At 38.8% G+C, this 19247-nt stretch overlaps 1 protein-coding gene across 5 annotated transcripts; it reads right to left on the bottom strand.

Moving 5' to 3' along the window:
- Window positions 1-1081: 1081 nt before the first annotated feature.
- On the bottom strand, window positions 1082-18184 carry SPART (spartin). 5 transcript variants are annotated; one of them, XM_071552666.1, is made up of 10 exons: window positions 14818-16266; window positions 12312-13144; window positions 11182-11379; window positions 10201-10305; window positions 7652-7781; window positions 6689-6883; window positions 5601-5759; window positions 5431-5521; window positions 4381-4429; window positions 2631-2720 (listed from the first exon to the last, which is right to left on the bottom strand). In XM_071552666.1, the coding sequence occupies exons 1-9, from the start codon at window positions 14828-14830 to the stop codon at window positions 4426-4428; spliced, it is 1728 nt and encodes a 575-aa protein (XP_071408767.1). In that variant the 5' UTR covers window positions 14831-16266; the 3' UTR covers window positions 2631-2720; window positions 4381-4425. The 5 variants fall into 5 exon arrangements, with proteins under 5 accessions (XP_071408739.1, XP_071408748.1, XP_071408730.1 ...); XM_071552638.1 differs by lacking the exons at window positions 4381-4429; window positions 14818-16266 and adding an exon at window positions 18102-18184 and having other exon boundaries at window positions 1082-2720; XM_071552647.1 differs by lacking the exons at window positions 4381-4429; window positions 14818-16266 and adding an exon at window positions 18098-18163 and having other exon boundaries at window positions 1082-2720.
- Window positions 18185-19247: the final 1063 nt, after the last annotated feature.

Raw genomic sequence — 19247 nt, 5'->3', positions numbered from 1 at the left:
GCCAAAAGCCTGGAGAGGTGGTCCTTCCACTCTGCTCAGCACTTGTGGGACCACATGCTGGAGTGCTTAGCCTGGGACTCCTAAGCGCTGCCTTAGGTCAGGGACTGGCACATATAGCCTATGTTCGGTCTGGAGAAGAGAAGGCATAAGGAGATATTACTGCTGTCAGAAGCTATTTAAGAGCAAGGTGTCAGGAAGACTTAGAAGCCAGACTTTCCTCCAGTGTTCATTATGCACCTGAATGTTTATGAAAATTTTTGGCTTAGTGGGGAAAATATTTACCTTTACCATAATCAAGCTGTGCAAAGGTCACCTAAAGGGGCCATAATGTCTCCATCGTCGGGGATAATCAAAAAGTGGGCAGAATTGGCAGAATACTGTGTTCCAGCTGGACCTGTTTCTAGGAGGAGAGTGGATTACATATCTCTAGGGTCCCTTCCAACATCATTCTATAACTGATCAGCATGTTTTAGTGGAAGAGAGTTCACTGGAAGGTGCTTTTACCAATTCTTTTTAAAGGATTACAGATTCTGTCAGGGAACACTAAGAAACAAGGCTGTTCAGAGTCGGTTTTAAACCAGCATTAAACAAACTGACCAACCCACTCTTAGAATCTTGAGAAATTTATTCAATTAGTTTAGACTTGAGGTAAAAACAGTGATTTATACCTACAGAATTATGAAAATGCGAAAGACAGCAGTAGCTTACAATGACTTAAAAGTCATTAAAAGTAGTGTGTAAAATCAAAAGCTGAGATAAGGCAGTAAGTGTGAGAAGATTCTTGTATCAGGTAGAGGAAGTGGGGAGAAGCCCATGGATTTGTTACCCTGGGCCAAAGTAGTTGAAGCAAGGGAAGTTCAGCAGCATCATATTCAGCTGTGAGAATTAACTAAACTTTGGAACAATGCAAAAGGGAAGATCATGGATGTATCACTAACTGTAAAATGGGATAGGCATCATTACAGTTTCTGTTGTAGACATACCCCCATACTGTTCTTTTATTACTTCAGAAGTCTCAGTCTTTCCACTCATTGACCTGTACAGTAACTTCCTATCATAAAAAGGTCAAGCAGAGATTAACCAAGTTTAATTTCATCTTTATTTCCATAAATCAAAGTTAGACTTCAAGTGGTTAGATCCTTGGTTTCACATTTCTCACCCTAAGCACACACCTACAGTAGCTACGACAAAATGTGCACCTATTACCATTTTAATAGACATAAGTTGTTACTGTATTTTTCTCAAATCTGATACAAATATCACTTGCTAACAACTATTTATAGTTACTTTCTCCATTTGCATGAAATAGAGATAAATTGATGGTGTTCTCTTTGTTGCAGGTCCAGTCAGTATTAGAATGTGCAGCAGCTTTAAAGTTCAATGGTGAACTGTTAAATAAGCAGTGGTGCCAAAGCATCTCAAGGACTTGACATACTGAGTTATTTTACACTGTGCTACAAACAGGACGACAAATCCATACAGTAGCATCTACTCTTGTGCATGCCACTCTTCATTAACAGGGTTTGTCTTTGTACTCTTTTTAAAGGCTTCATACCCTTCTGCAACTATGAATTTAATGGAATAAAGATGCATGCTGACTGTTAGAACTACTTGTTCAAAAAAATACTGTCTTCCATTAGGAGGCTGTGATATATAATCTGAATCTTTCTGGATTGGCTGAAAAATACAGAATGCATAGAAGTTCCGAGTGCCCTCTATAGAATATTTTCACAGAAAAATAATTTATGTAAAAACATACTTATCCTCTCTACATAAAAATCTGAATTTCAAAGAAGCTTTGTATATTTCTTATAGAATCAACTGGAAAATAAATTTTTCTAGAGCAGTAAATACTCTCTTTTAAAAGAAATGCATGATGTCTTTGGTTTACTTATATGCTGGATGGGAGAGAAAACAAAGTTTCAAAGGGATTAACTACCTAGTTACCTGAGGTTCATCTTTCATTTCTCCTAGCACAAATTTTGGATAAGATTAGCTGTTTGGTAGCTGAAAAGAAATTTCTATAAACCAATGAAAACACAATGCTTATTTTAGTAATGCATATTAAATAACACAAGGCTGGGTTAGTAAAACTAACTCTTAAGGATCACTATAAAACCAAAACTAATTTTCTACTTGTTCCAGAATTAGTAATCTTACTTTTTCGGTATGACCACCTTCTTTATAAAGTATTACAAAAATATTCACAATAGCATTACTATATTAATCTATTAGTATTATTTTGAAAAAGTGCTTACAGAGGCAAGTATGGGAAGTGCAAACTCACAATCTTCCAGTTGCCTAAAGCCCTGACCCAGTTGTTTAAAACCCTCATTCAATATAGAACAAGGAGTTGACAACTTTCATTTTTCTTTCTACAAATGCTCTCTTTTTACATTTTCATGTCAAATTAAGTAGCAGTTGCTTGAAAAGTACAGTGTGATTTATGTTAAATTGCAGATGAGCAACATAGTTACTTTTAAACAGGAAATTTCATCTCTAAAGTAAGGCTTTGAGAAATATTTAATTGCTTTCATTTTTTACCCTTCTTCTCATTATCCAATACTTTATATTCATCTAGCACAGCATGGCCGGTTTCCTTTGCAGTTCTCTTTACAACAGCTTTGATACCAATATTGTCAATGTTAAATGCTGTCACACCAACATTGATTGCAGAATTCATAGCGTTGTCCGTAGCATGGCCAGCGTCCTCTCCGTACCTACAGAAAGAGCAGTTTTGTGGATTTGTATACTTAGAAATTTAATCTTCACTGGAATTCTTTTGGAAGCATAAATTTAGGCATTACCGAGAATAAATAATAATCACAGAGCTTGAATATCTAAAGAATAAAATTAGAAATTACAAAGCAATTTCAATAAAGGCTGCTCCTCTATCATACGGATTACTCTTTAAATAAACACCAATATTTTTCTGCCCTTTTTCCTCAAGAAACCTGTCAGTCTTTTTCCCCTCTTTTCTCTCTAGTTTTGGAGAGTAGAAGACTTATCTATAGAACCATAAGAAGGGGAAAGGGAGAGAAGTGCAATAACCCCTAAGTCCTTTTTCACTTAAGTTCTTAGGTAATATTCCTATACCCTCTATAGAGAAAGCCAACCATACCCTGGGCTGCATCAAAAGCAGTGTGGTCAGCAGGTTGAGGAAGGCGATCCTGCCTTTCTACTCAGCTACTCTGGCGAGACCCCACCTGGAGTACTGCATCATACAAGACCTCAAAAGGCTCAACAGAGCTATCTTGAGGATCTGATGAAAATTACAAAGATATAAAAACCTCTGTCTCTCCCATGGGATGTGGGTGCAGCTTCTTTATGCTTAAGGGGGAAATCATCAGTCTCAATTAACTACTTAATAAATACAACTGTATAGAGAGAGCATACTGAAGGAGGACAAGAATCTAGTGAGAGCAGTAACTCCAGCTGTTCGGGCAGCCAGACATTTCCCCAGAGAGCACTGCAAATCAGATAAACCAACCCAAAGGGAAGTATTCCTGGCTGCATCAGAATCCCAGCAGTCAGCAGTTACTTTTTCATTATGCTTGTTATGACCAGAGAGTCTTTTGGGACCTCGAAATAAGGCTGGAGAGAAGGACAGAATATCAAAGAAACCTAAAATTTGTAGCATCAGTACAGCAACCAGAGCATATGGCGGGAACCAACAATGAAACAGATTAAAAAGAGTTAGTAGGGGTTTTTTTGGTTTCATTGTCTGATAGAGCAACAGCCTTGAATCACCAACATCAGATTTGCAGATCACAGAACTAATCTAACAGCAAAGTGCAGTATTTGTCAATTTGATTACTTATTTTCTCCTCAGGAACATCATAATCCAGTAAAATAGGTAACCTCATTTAAAGTAAGACTGTAGCTTATCCAATACAGTAAAACTAACAATTTCTTAATGTTTGCTAAGTAATTTTTTAGTTTGCCTGTCTCAATTGCATAATATTTAGCTTTTTTTCTTAAGAAAAAAAGTTGTGCAGAGGTATACAATGCATTTATTTAAATTGTTTGTAAAAAGACAGTAGCATGAGACTTGAAATATTACTTCTGAAGCCATGCTTTCCCTCAGTTCTGATCAACATGGAAATGATGAGCATCCCTTTATAATTCCAAAGGTATTGCCAAATTTTTTGATTCAGAGACACTGTGATGGTGCTCTTTCAGCTTTGTTTTGGGATTTTTTGTGTTAAGGAGAATTCAGCTCATTCACTGTTATTTGGAATGGCAGAAATCATTGTCACTGACAAAAAACCCGGCTTCCAAAAGGGAGATTATGTGAATTTTAATACAATTATAAAGATAGATTTTAAAGAAATTATATAGTTTTCAACTCTATTGCACTTAGCTGCAACATTTAATTACTTATTGTTTTCCACTGTATCTGTTGTCTGTTGATGTCCGTATTTTCTATCTAGAACAAAAGTATTAATTTGAATTTATGTGAAAAGAGTACCAGTACAATACCTCCTGAAATTCCTTCTGAAAACAAATATTAGCAATAAAGCACCACTGACTAGAACTTTGCTATCTGGCCTCCTATTTGAAATGCATCACAACACAACCCTGAATGCCAATCTGCTTAATACTGTATGCTGATGTCTACCTTGTTACCTTCTGCTAGAAGCCTGTATGTACTTTCGGTGATCCTTTTTGATATCAATTTGCTATGATTATCACCCATTCCATTTAACCTACAGGCTTTTGTTTACTCTTCACTTTCTCTTAAACCTACTGCATCTTTTTTTGGGGTGCATTTTCTATCTTTCACAGGTATTTCAATATATTTCCTTATTCTCCACAGAATTTTCCAGTACATGCACTTAACTTTCATCTTTCCATTGACTTAGAAACATTGTCTTAATCCCAAATGTTACCGTCCTCTTCCCCCACTCTTTTTCTAAGAATATCTATATTGTGCAAATTACAGCTCTTCTATTATTGCTATTTATCCCTTAGATTTCCTTAGATAATTTTCCTTTTTTATACCTCCTCACTTTAGTCAGATCTGCTGATAGATGAAGTTCTTTCATTTTTCTTAACTTTAGCTAAGTTTGCATAAAATCAGGATTAGACCTGAGAGGTTTAAACCAGCAACCTTTTTCATAATGCCATTCTACTGTAGCATGAAGGTAAAAATCTGAATGTTATTTGTAACATGGCCTGAAGCTGTAATAATTCTACAATTCTACAAGAGAGATAAAAAAATACTCCACACAATCACTCATTTCCTATTTTTGCTTACAGGAGATCTCATTACTGTGCACTTAACACCTTATAATGTGCTACATAATTATAGCAAATTATACTTCAGTTAGTTTCCCTGCGTTTTCATAAGCTCTTTTTTTCATTATTCAAACATAAAGACAATGTACTGTACTGTAGAAGATAAAAATCAATAAAAGCATAACTTACTTGTATTTGACAGTTTTTACAGTCTCAGTTGAAACACTTTTAGCAATGCACTTGGCCGCACTTTCTAAACCTTGCCACACTGTTGCAAACCCTGTAAAAACAATCAGCTTATTTGAGTTCATAGCACTGAAAATAATGCAATTTAAACAAGTATAAGGAATTTTTATTACCTTGAACTCCACTTGCTGCTACAACCAGAGCACCATCAAAAGTGGATTTGCCATCTTTATCTTTCTTAAGAGATTCTGGAACTAATTTGCTGCCATGCTTCTTCACGTGTGGAGCCAGCTCCTTTCCAACACAACTTGCTATAGAACACACACCCTCAACTGCCATAAAACAATAGCATGCAGATTATTTAGTAAGAATTCAAAAGACCTTTCTTTATAAATCTTTACTTCTAAATGGAAGAAAGCTTCACTGAAGTTTTAAGTATTGCTTAATTTAAATGTGTTTATTTGAAAGACAGACTTTAATCCACATTTAAGTACCCAACTGTTACAAACCCACTTTCTTTTTCAGACTCCGCACAGCTCTATATCCTAACAAGTAAGGTTGGTCTTATGGCTAAAAAGTGCTTTAAAAGAAATATATACACATCTCACACTTCAAATTTCAAGAAACTGATTCCACTGTTTTGTTATCCCCAACTTGCAGATAGGGAACAAGCTGTTGCTTTCCTGACTTGTCTTCTGTAGAAGTCTTTCTTACAATCATTCCAACTCTTCAAATTAGTTTTATAACAACCAGCACAATTTGCTTTTAAACTTGGATGAGTCACTAGGAGTAAATATAAACATTTTATGCAAATAAATAACAAAATGAAGTTACTGAATGCTGTTAGGGCTGCCAAGTACCTCTGAATACCAGGCCATTTCTATCTGGAAATGAATATATAGTCAAATAGACTTGTTTCAGGTGTGTGTGTTTAAAAATACACACAGTGACAGCAGAGCTTTTAAAATACATCAACTTGAGAGAGACACTGTTCAAATTAACTGCCTGAAACTTTCAAAAGCATGTCAGACTTAAAGACTATACAGACTATTCTTTTAGGAAAGAAAAAGATGTCCCAAGGCCAAGTATTAAATCCTAGTCCTTAAGCATGTATCTTGCAGGAGATAAGGCACAAACTACTGATGTCTGGATTTCATCAGGGCAGTTCCTCCTTCTCTAGGCTAGAGAAACGAGCTCTAATTTTACAAAGTATTTATTATTTCAGGCAAAATTACATGTATTTTGAGATGGAAATATGTACCTAAGAATTGGCTGACTTTCACAGCTCCTCCAGTAGCCTGTTTTGCTACATGAAGTCCCTTTGCTACAGTTGGGTTGACTTCCACAGGCTTTTCTTCTGGTTGCATGTGTTCCCGCAGTTTAGAAGCTCCTTTGTGAATCGCTTTACCAGTATATTCTGCTCCTTTCATTAGGCCCCAGCTCACCCAAGATGCACCTACAAGGCAAAAATTGCTTTTCTTAGAATGTACAATTTTACAGACTATGATTCCTACAGCTATCCCTTCTCTATCTCTGCGACACTGACTTTAGAAACAGTCCTGATTATGTAGTCTGCAATTATACTCTTCCCTGAATAGGCCAGCATGAATTCCTACAGTAATTTATGCTCCTACACCACTGCTGTTTTAATTAATTTTATTTAAGTTTCATACAGCCAGCCCTCATGCAAATGTCAGCTTAACAGAGATACTCAGTTTATTAATATATATACAAGCCCCAGCTGGGTCAGAAGTGATAGGACTGCACATCTCAATCCTATTAACACTCATGAAAACATGCAACCAAACCCTCTAACCCTCCTTGCAGGCTCATTTACTACAATCAGCTGTTGGTCATTATTATATTTCAAAGGTTCTCAGAGGAAAAATCCCATGTTCATCTGCAGAAATCACAATCGATGCCTACTGTAATGTAACTGCTCATACAGGGGTAAAATTGTTCTGTCGTAGTTGTCTGAGTCACAGGGGGTGATATCCTAAGAGTCAAATAAGGAGACAAACTCAACTGCAATGAACAAGACTGTTGGCAATGGATTTGTATTCTGCACTGTTTTTATAAAGCTCATCAAGGCATCATGGAACTAGTGAACAACTACTTCTGACCACTCAGCTTCTACCAACACATGTGCATTTAGGTGAAAATACTGTCTAAACATCACTGACAGAAGTTTATATTCAACACAGTCTTCTCATTACAACAGTACCTGACAAGATGCCATGGGCAACCTTCTCACTCCATTCTGGCAACTCTTTCTGATTTTCTGCTCCTTCAGGTTGTGGTTGGATGTGTACCATCTGAGGCAAGTTCACTGCACCACTAGAGGCTTCTGAAGGCTGAAAGTGAAAGCAAGCATCTGAGAATCGATTTTGCAGCACATGAGCAGGATTTCTGGTTTAGATCATACACATCCATTATCAAATAATACTAATGTTGTTCATGCCTTGGGCATGTGTGCAGAAATTCAAGGGAAATTCAAGACAATTACTTTGCATAGAAATGCTACACATCCAAAAAAGCGAATCAGACAAGTCAGCATTCCTCCTACACTTTCTTCATCCAGCTAAAATGAAAAGATTTGCTTGTCAACACAAATAGCTAAGTAGGGAAAACTTACAGTACAAGTTCACTAGCAAAAGAGATTAAGAGACTTGCCCATTTTTGTCTTCTCAGAGAGAAGTCAACTCCCTTGTTATTCAGCATAGAAACTACAGTCTTTGGTCAGAGAATCCAGCTGCACTAAAGCAATGCAGCTGTTCTGGTTCTTTTGTTCCTTATTCTTTCCTCCCAAATTAAACAATAAAAGAGATTATTCATGCTGTGTGCTGTTGATGCATTTGTAGAATGGCACAGCCAAGGAACACACCATGCTGTGGATGATACTGCTCCCTATTTAAAGCCGGGTGGACAGGTTCTGTGTGATTTCATGTCAAACACAGTAGACGTTCATCATTCAAACACAGCAACCACCACCATAGGCCACTTAGTGTTTCTAAAAAGTGTAATACCACTTTACACAGCTCACAGAAAACATATAATTAAACTTTAATTACAGAAAGCAAAACAATTGTAATAGATCTAGGTTGTTGTTAGGATTCTATTTTTAGAACTTTTCCAATGTAAAGTAAATGAACCCCAAAACACTAACTACTAGTTAATGATAGATAGAAAGGAAAATGGTTTTGTTCAGTTTATACAAGTATAAATGAAAGCATTTATAGATTAAACCCATAGGCAGAACAGAATACACAATATAAAACAGTGTTTGCTATTACATGGAATTCTGAAATTCCCCTGAAACATTTATTGAACATAAAAGCAGGGTATTGCACACAGCTGTCTGCTGCAGTAAAAAAAAACCCAAACCAACATTAACAGAAAAGAGTGGATTAAAACTTAGAAGTTTGCTACCCAGAAGGTTAACACCTTATTACTGACATGTACTATTTCACAATTACTGCTTGACAGCAGTGTGAAATCTCGTGTTCAAGAAATGTCTTCAGCATGTGACCAAATTACCTCAAAAAACAGCTATGGGCAAAAAACAAACAAATGAAAAAAACATTTAAAATATGCAAACTATGTTCCAGATTGTCCTAGTTCAGCAGGCGGGACCAGTTTATCACTGTGTGGGTATGACCAAAGCTGTGTATTCTACGCTTTCTGTGTAATCTCTCACAAATTGTTGACAATGGACCATTTGCAGCAGCTGCCCAGGGCACACCTGACCCCTTGGGCTGCAAGCTGGGTGTTAAAGAAGCCTGTGAGATACGAGCTGTGGTAACTCCCCTCTGAGAGTCGTTAGCACCTTCACACCCAGCCTGAGGGGTCATGTCTGCTAATGGGCCATCAACTATTCCAAAAATACCCCATGAATCACAGAGTTGGATCACCCATTGTGGAACTCTCCGCCCTGAGGGAAGTATTGGGCATTACCACCTGAACCTGAGAGTATATAATCTTGGGCTTTGGAGACTTCAGGGACCACTCATTGGATCCAGAGGAGAAGCAGAACCTCGAAAGGACTGCAACCACCATTCGACCAGACTGTGACCATCATCTGCACCAACAGGTTTCTCACTTCCTTTGACTTTGGACTCAGAGGAACCACGTGGGGCTCAGCACAGGGGCTAATGAACACCATTCTGTTTGTGCCCCAGGGTGCTGGGTTATACTTGTGGGGTTTGTGGGTTAAAACCAATTTCTCTTTGTATCATTGCATTTATTATAACATTTTATTAAATTGTAACTCTGACTTATAATCTCTTTTGTGTTGGGTTCATTTCTCCTGCTGGTTTACCTTTAAACCAGCACAGAGATGTAATTTAGTTATACCACAGTTTGGGCCATTATACAGAAAAATAAGACTCCTAAGGACTATACTAAGAAGCAGAAATGGATTCTCAAATAAGACAGGTGACTCAGCACTATAATTATATTAAATATAGTTGCCAACTAGATCCTCATGAGTACCCTATAAAACAGACACATTAAATGGCCATCAGACTAGGCTTGAAATATTTGTGCTATATCAGTTTTTAAAACTCCTGAAATAAGCTGATTTGAAAAATGTGGTAGCCTGATCCTGTAGTAACTGAATCAGCTCTTAACAAAAAAAAACCAAACCCCAACCAGCCGCAGAACACAGCATACACTGCTGCTATCAATCAAATCAGCAGTTCTAAGATGTATTTCAGTGACAATCAATTTTTTTTTTTTATTTTAAAATTTTGGAATCACTGTCCTGGCATTTACCTGGACTTTGTGGCCAGACATCTGTTTAAATTTATCTTCAAAAGGCACTCTCACAGTTGCTGGGAGCTCTGAAGATAACCCTACTCTCTCATGGGATCCTGGCACCTGCGACATCATATCAGGGAACATTAACAAAAACACGGAGTTTTAGGACAAAAAGGAACTAATGAGATACCAAATTTGAACTACTATTACACAGGGAAAATTACAGGATTTATACTGTAACAGAACTCCGCCCTCACGGCATGCTCCAAACTGCATTGAACCCTTGGTCATTCAACAAAACTCTTTCATGAAAACATATAATCTTGCTATGAGCTTTTAAGTAGCTATGAATGACCACTCTTCCTGAAATGAGGCTCTAGTGCTCTTACAGTAACATTTTCCACCGTCCTTCCAGTCACTGTATCTTACACTGCATTTTTGTTAGACTGCAGGGGTTTTTTCCTGTTTTACCCACCTGTCAATATCTTACTGCAATCAGACACCAGATTTATCTATTTTGAGATCCCATTTGAAGGCAGATTTTTTGGTACATGCTATTTTCACAGGCCTTTGAGACAGCTTGACATTTTTGAACTGTAAATATATTTGGGCACCATATTCCAAGAACAGGTATTATCCAAACTTGCATGCATGTGTGTGTGCCCACACAGGGGAAAACCTGCTTCCTCCTGAACCCAAAATTTTATTTTGGGTTTTATGTTCTTTTTTGGAAAAAAGAGAAAATATTCAAAATGGTCTCCAATTCTGCTCTGTGCTTACAAGTTAGTATTTAAAAATCCTGTCCTCCCATCTCACAGGGCCTACAGTTTCACTACGAAGTTGCCTAACCTTGTCTACTTTATCTCTTTCTCAGTGGTCAGCTTACCAAGCAAGACACAAAAATTTGCACTTTTACACAACTAAATGTAAATGTGAGAATATATTGATGATTTACACCTTTCATTGTTGGTATAAACAGGCAGCCCAGAAATTAACCTGGATTCGAAGGTCAGACATCTGTTTTAACAGATCCTCAAAGAGCTCTCTGTCAGCTGCTGGCAGTTCTGAAGACAGCACTACTCCCACGTAGGACCCTGGGATCTGGGACATTGTGTCAGGGAACATGTAGACTCCAGTATTGCAGCACAGAACAGGAGACTGGTTGCACATTAGAGGATACAACCAGTCACAAACCTGGAAAAGACCAGTACATAAAGCAATTAAAGGATGCTTTTAAAAAGAAAGACAAGCAGAACATACTGATAAGGACCACAAACTTGACTTTTCTGTTGGAAGGTTCCCTGCTGATGGCAGGAGGATTGGAATTAGATAATCTTTAAGGCAGCTTCCAACCCAAACTGTTTTATGATTCTATGATGAAAAATGTGCCATCTTGGAAAAAAAAAGAAAATCAATCCCAAAAATCCACAACCCATATTACTCTTGAAATGTAACTCTTGATTAGTTCTGACAGTCTAATATAGAGAAAATATTAATTTTAACAGGACTGTAATTCAGGCTGGTACCCCCTTAACTGAGGTCTAGTCTTGAGGCCCAGATGTAGAAGTTGATGAAAAGAACTGCCAAACAAGTCAGGATTTACAGTGCCTGTCCCATTCTGTAGATCTCAGAACAGGTTTATATGATAGGATAAACAGAACATATGGCTGTTGCTGGCCTACTGTTGAAGACTGCTAACACAGGCAGAGCTGAACCAGCAGACCCAAAACCAGGAAGCAGTTTTTCTCTATGAGACTTGCAACAGCCAATTTTAGCAACAACAAGGAGATCTGAAGTCAGAATCCAGACCAGAAACACAGTATTTGTTCTAGAACATGTAACAAAGTTAATTTTATGAAATGGTAAGACATGTTCAGTCAACTCCTTTAGAGAGTGGGATTCGTCTGAAGACTCAGCACTAGGCAACCTTGGGAAGAGAGAGGTACTTTGCACAGAAAGTCATACAAGTGTATACTTGCAGAAAACTACTTCTGCAACACCTATAATATCCCTCATCACAAAGATATTTAGGCTCAGAAGAACAAGAACTTAAGAAGATTGCCTATTAAGAGTTTTACAACAGCTCTTGAAATTTTAAATAAAGGAGAAAATTATTTTCCTGTTACCTGAAGAAAAGCAGGTGGACGACTCTGAGCTGCTTCACTATCTGTATCCAAGAACTTCACAATGCGTAGATATCCAGGATATGAAGGAGCACTAACCTGCCCATCAGGTGTCACAAAAAATATCTGTACTCCTTGGGGAATCAAAATCAGCTCATCTGCATCCACTCCCAGGTTTTCCAGGGGAGGTGGCTGAGTACACTTGTTGTAATAGTCCTCACCTACAGAAGAAAACTCTCCAGAGTCTGTGCCATAAGACACAGTAAAATGGCCATTGGTAGCTTGAGGAGTATAGGCAGGAGGTGCTTCGTTTGGCAGACAGAGAGGTTTTCCAGATGATGGACTCATAGCTGGAATTTGCCCTCGGCTCACAGCTGCAACACTTCCATCTGCTGCAGATGGCTGACTTGGTACAAACAGAGAATTAGGGACAGGGGGTCTTTCGGGCTTTTCTTTGGAAGGAATGGATGGGTATAACTTAGGCACCCCAGCAGAGGCATCCATCGTAGCAGGACTTGCTTGTACAGGTGGGGTGTTTTGCTCCAGACTGCCCAGTCGAGCACGAACGTTTTGCAGGGTCTCCCTCATCTTCTGCTGCATTTGCCTGGCAGACTCCCACTGGGACCCTACACACGTAGGACCCTCTGATGGAATGCTAATTCCTCGGAGCAAGTGGTCAAGCCCTTGTTTGTAGTAGCTTGTTGCCTCTTCCTTCTGACCCAGTTCATCTGTATTCAGTCCTTTATTGATAAAAATAAAAGCCTTCCTGTACTCTTCATTAATAGCTTTAATATTTGCATTTTCTTGCATAATTGGATCCTGCAGTTGTTCCATTACTGCAAAATGGAATAAAATTCAATAAAAAAAATCACAGATGAAGCCAAACAATGTTTACCTTAGAATAAAATGTGTTCTTAATGATGACTATATTGCATGTGTTAGCAGAAATCTATCCAGTCGCTTGGAACAGTGTCTGGTATGTTATGGTTATCTGCTAATAACATTCAGATTGACATGATTCCAAGACAGCAAGGTATCTACAACCATCAAATCTAGTTACATCACAGACATTTATTTCTTAAAAGTTAAACATCAGAAGAACATCAACATGCCCCATATTAAATTCTTCATCTTAAAGATCAGTAGCAAACAGAGGAGTAAACAAATAACTTTAAAAATCTAGCTTTTCCAAAAACATCTCTAAGGTGTTAAAAATTCAATTAACATTTTGTCTATTTAAATAAAGGCTGAACTTACAAACAAGTACATTTCTATTTGAATAATTTAAGAGAAAGCACTGAACAGATTTAAACAAATCTTGATCAACTTCAGCTAACATCAACACACAGAACTGGGAAATACTTTGAAGAGTTAAAGTTGTGCTTTACAAAATGAAAACAGGGAATTACTTACTTCCTTTACAGTGCTTATAGAGTGAGGAAAGACAATTGGTTTTTTACACTGCTTGCTACCAAGGTGACAAAAATTGGAAGCACCAATATGTACAAAAGGTTGCAGGTTCTAGCTCTATTTTGGAATGTATTCCTCTAACTGCCTCATGTATTTCAACAACTGAAGAGCAGGAAAAATTCCAGTAGGTTTACTTGAATTCTAAAATCTGTAGAATCATTGTTTTAATGGCATGCAAAATGTCAATCTTGGCCAAATGTAGAAAATACAAATCATTCTTGGACTGATACAGTGCTTACAACATACAATGTAAAAAAATTTCAGCAATTTGGTTTTTTTCTGGCAGCCATGAGAGGCACTGCCAGTTCAGAAAAATCACGCAGTTATACTAGAAGAGAATAATGATTGTGGACAACAAAAATGGGATAGTATATGAAAATTAAAGAGCATATATTTTCAAGCAAAACCATGATTCTCTGCTGTTAGATGGATAAAAGAAAGGAGACATCTGTCAATCACAATGATATCAAGCTGAAGAAAACATGGGGGTAAGTAAAATCCAAGTGCAAAAATAAAAACACTTCCATTACATATAGAGAAGCACTAACACCCCTGTGCACAGCACTGGTGAGAACTCACACAACACTGAGCCACACTCAGGAAAGCTGCATCAGAACAGGAAGAGGTGTTCAGAAGGTAGCTGATTTTTCCTGATGAATCAATCTCTTTTTCTTACAGAGACGTAGATTTGGCTTACTAAGCCAATACAACAAAGGCTAAGAGATTGGATTAGTCTCTACAAATACAATGGATGAAAAGAAAATCAGTAAAGAAAAAAAGAATTATTGAAATCCAAACTTTTGATAAAATCCTGAAATATTACCTACATTTATTTAATGTCTCTTCGTGCTTTAGTCTAACTATCAACAAAGTAAAAAAAAAATATATATATATAATCTGGAAAATACCCTTCCTCTACTCCAACAAAAACCAGACAAACTTAGGAAGTGCAGGACATGAAGACATTTTAAAGAGGAAAAGATGGAATGCTGGGCTCTCCTCCCATACCCTTTATAACCAAAATGCAGGCAGCACTTACATGACTGATGCATCTGCAGTCACACGACAGAAGTGCCAAATAATCTGGAACTCATCTGTTTTATGATGTGACAGAACCCAATTTCACGCAAAAGACAAGATGTGTGGTTTCAGTCCAACAAGAGACAAACACAGCTAGGAATATGGCAGGGATGGCCTGAGAAGGCAACCCACGTGCAGCACATCAGCAGTGACTCAAGTCACCAGGCTCACTGCCCACTCCCCACCATGTATCAGAAAGATGAATCTTGGGCTGTAGGAGATTCTTCTGTTTGACTGCAGTCACTTACTGCCAACAGGCTCAGCATCTTTGATTTACACACTGGCATAAGTGTATATTTAATAACCACCACTGATACCAAGTTTAAAATTTATAAGCATCCTTCTGACCTGCTAGCACAACAGCAAACAAGTACAATGAAAGTAATCAGAAAGAACTCTTACAAGTTTGTGAATATACTTGGGTCCTTACACAAAAGTTGATACTTAACCATGTAATATATTCTATGATCTACATATAAACCATTTAGATATGCATAACTGAATTATTTGCTAGTAAAAAACCCCTTAGTGGTCACAGGATATTATGTCAAAACTTGTATTTACTAGTGAAAAACCCACTTTTCCTTTTAAGAAGCATATAACGGTGAAAAACAATTTAACAGCAAAGACCTCTGATTTGAGAACTGTAGGTTTCCAAATACAGAAAATGTTTAGAAAACTGAGAAAGGCAAGTTTATTCTGTCATCACAGTTTACTTCTTTATAAGCAAAATTTAGTGTTTTGAGATTTTTAGTGCCTGTATACTCAATCCTGCATAAAGACCTTTCTTAAGTCTCCAAGTAAACAATTCATTTGTAAACAATTTACTCCAGTACCATAGTCTACTTTGCCCCATGTTTATTGATTTGATTTTTCTGGGCGAGGCTAAAACAAACATACTTTACAGATTTCAAGTAAGTCTTTTGCTAGTGATTGTTAGTAAATAGCAAAAAGAGACATCAGGTCAAATCCTGAAGTCATTGCTGTATTTCAGCTTAATAATTAATTTACTATTCACTGTACACTTGTCATATGGTCAGCAGCATTGTTCTTGCTGAAGCTCAGTCTTTATTAACAACAGAAAAGGTCTGTAAGAAAACGGAGGTGTCAGCATGATCAGTGTCTGCACAGCACTAGTGTGGGGCAGAGATACAAAAGCTGGCGCTCAGCAACTTGGAAAGTGAGATTGTTGCAACTTGTCTCTGATTGTCTCTGAAACATCCCAAATTTGCAGTATATGCGCAGTGTAGTTACTACCAAATTATGCATTTGGGTGGCAAAGCACTGGGAAATGGAGGAAGAAATTCACAGTAGATTTTAAGTTACTCATTCTCAGTAACTTATTAAAACTAATAAAAGTAATGGATGGTATAAAACTAGCTTACCTAATTGCTCCCTCACAAGACAAGAATAAATATTTTTTGAAACAGAACACTGAAGTAGCAATCTGACCATACAGAAGGAATATCCTCAGTCATTATTATTTTCAGTGTATGATCTTAATATAGTATTTTAAGTGTCCTGCATGTTTTAATATTCATCTATAATCCATTTCTGTACAATGCAGAGTCTCATTTCCTCTGTTTTAAAGCTGTAACGAATGCCAAAGTGCATATGAGTGCACAACAAGCCAACTTTTGGTCCTGTGGCCAGCTCGGACCAGCCCAGATCTGTACTACTTAGTGCTAAATAAGATTTAAAGGAACTTGTTTTGGAGAAATCAGGTCCAAAACTGAGCTAAGAAAAGAGCTAACGCGCACTGTAGATAATCACAGATAGTCCAGTGCTTGAGCTCATTCCACAGGCCTTTTTCTTTTATCAGTCCAGATATACTCTGTGGTTTTAAATGTCTTGACCGAGGGAGGACACAGTGCAACAGGGAAACTTGAGTTTGATACAGCAAGCTACCATCTCAACTATCTGGCTAACCACCCCTCCTCTGGAGCAGCAAAACCACTTCATTAAAAAGTGCCAGAAGGTAATCATGAAGCCTAAGGCTTGTTAAGAGGATTAAACCCTGACTGACAGAGGTAAGACACCCTTTACAGCTCACTACTTTTGAAATGTGGGAGGTATAGGGGAGGAAAATGCAAAACAAACAGAAATCCCCACACCATCCTTAATCCAAGAGCTCTTCCTATTTATGAACTGTTTTCTATTCACTACTGATTAAGGAGAACTACCATGTAGGCAGAATTCTTTAAGCCTTATTTCTACAGGGAAGAAGCAATTCAGAAAGCATTAGTAACATTCAAGAATTTAAAAAACAAACTGAATTAGAACAAATGTCATGCAGAATTTAAATTATTACAAGCCAGGTATTAGCTCCTAAGTTTACCTTTTTATGCTTTTAGTTCGTTTAAATTGTTTAAAGAAGCCCTCAAATTTTTCAATAAGTGGTGGCCTACAGCTAGCTTGCTTTTAAGCACCTAGGGCTAGATGGTATCACAGACCAGACAACAAAGACAGTCCGATTAAGAGAGTAATTCCTACTCTCAAAATTACCAAGTACTTCAGTAAACTCCCATCCTCTGACATGTCGACCTACACTTCTTCTCAGGCTGCTATCCCAGCACTTACAACCACCCAGACAGCATGCCTGACTTTCCTCCTCTCAGTACTACTGCTGTCTCACACTGTTTTATGTCCAAATAAATGAACTTCCTTCCCGACTCCTTGGTCTGTATCTCCATCATATGCTTTCAACGTAGAGCTTTTAGGCTACTTGGCACTTCTCTAAAAGGGAAAGTGAAAAACCAGTCGGGCAGATAATTCTCTTCATCTTGGAGCTGTTCTGCCCAGCACTGACATCTATCAGAGCACCGAGGCACAAAAACATTGTTTACCATTCCGTGGACAAAGATTTCGAGATCAAAATGGAAAATTTAGTGTTACATAAGACTGCTAGTTAATACTTTTTCATTAGCTCCGTGCCTGCCACTGCCAACATTTCTACACATTCAGACAACAAAAAAGCTGTCTAAAACGAATCCTTTAAAAAAAAAATACAAGGAGCAGTTAACCAAAGTGTCCTGACAAATAACCTCTCACTTCTATAAAGGGACACTGAATATATTATTTATCATCATGGCTACTTCAACCTGTCCCCGACCCTCCGACCCTCCCTCCCTCTCTCCAGCCCCGCGCCCGCCCCGCCCCAACCGAGCCGGGGCCTGCGCCCCCGCCCCCCGCAGGGATCCCCGCCGGCCCGGGAAGGCCCGACCCGCGGCCGTGCTCACCGACCCGGGCCCCGCCGCCACCGCCGAGCCGAGCCGAGCCGAACCGAGGCAGCCCCGCCTGCTCCACCGCCTCCCGGGTCAGGCGGGCGGGCGGGGCCGCGGCCGTGGCGTCACCCACCCAGCGCTCGGCGGGGCGGTGACACCGGCCCTGCTGGCCCGGCCCGCCCGTGCCTCCGCGAGCCTGCGAGGAAGCCTTGTACCATTCAGATATTATTCCAGTTGTGCAATTTATCCTGCTTTTTCATAGAATCATAGAATCGATTGGGTTGGAAAAGACCTCCGAGATCATCGAGTCCAACCCTTGGTCCAACTCCAGTCCCTTTACAAGATCATGGCACTCTGCCATGTCCAATCTCAGTTTAAAAAATGCCAGGGATGGTGAATCCACCTCCTTCCTCTCTGGGCAGACCATTCCAATGCCTGATTACTCTCTCTGGAAGGAATTTTTTTCTGATATCCAACTTAAATTTCCCCTGGCAGAGCTTGAGCCCGTGCCCCCTTGTCCTATTGCTGAGTGCCTGGGAGAGAAGGCTAATCCCCACCTGGCTAGAACTTCCCTTCAGGTAGTTCTAGACAGTGATGAGGTCACCTCTGAGCCTCCTCTTCTCCAGACTAAACAACCCCAGCTGCCTCAGCCTCTCCCCATAGGACTTATGCTCCAGTCCCTTCATCAGTTTTGTTTTGTTGGAGGGTTTTTTCTATGTTTCTTCTTGAGGGGGTCGGGGTGTGTGGAAAGCTACGCAGAAGATTAAACATGCAAAATAGAAAGTGCAGAGTTAGAAAGCAGTGCGGCTCGTACTGCATCCATTAGTAAACATGTAATGCTCTTGATGTCTGCAGCATGTTGGTTTCACTTCACCATAAATGAATTTCCCTGGGAACATGAAAGGGAACTTCTTTTTTGTCTGATTTTTGTGGCTCACACCATCTAGCCAGTATGTCAAACTGAAAACTAATGTATAGGCCCAGTGATACCAAGTGTTGTTTTTTCTGTTGTTTTTCAGTGGCTGAGTGGCTTGGTCTTTGTGATAAATTTAGTTATTTAAACTCTTCTCCGGGGACACCCCCTTGTCGCGGGGGAGAAGCTTGCGTGCCCTCATGAAGTTGAGAGCTATGCTGGAGGTGGTTTGTGCCGCTGGTAGGGTCTCCC

The sequence above is a fragment of the Pithys albifrons genome, chromosome 1, assembly GCF_047495875.1.
Source record: "Pithys albifrons albifrons isolate INPA30051 chromosome 1, PitAlb_v1, whole genome shotgun sequence".
NCBI classification, from domain to species: Eukaryota; Metazoa; Chordata; class Aves; order Passeriformes; family Thamnophilidae; genus Pithys; species Pithys albifrons.
This window is presented reverse-complemented; position numbering and strand designations above follow the sequence as displayed.

Bases quoted from the DNA above. Each gene is read 5' to 3' on its own strand.
- SPART (XM_071552629.1), bottom strand. The intron at 11,380-12,311 runs GTAACAGGAAAA...GGTCTTTTCCAG, and splicing joins GTCCACCTGCTTTTCTTCAG to GTTTGTGACTGGTTGTATCC. The intron at 10,306-11,181 runs GTTAATTTCTGG...ATGATGTCGCAG, and splicing joins TGTCTGACCTTCGAATCCAG to GTGCCAGGATCCCATGAGAG.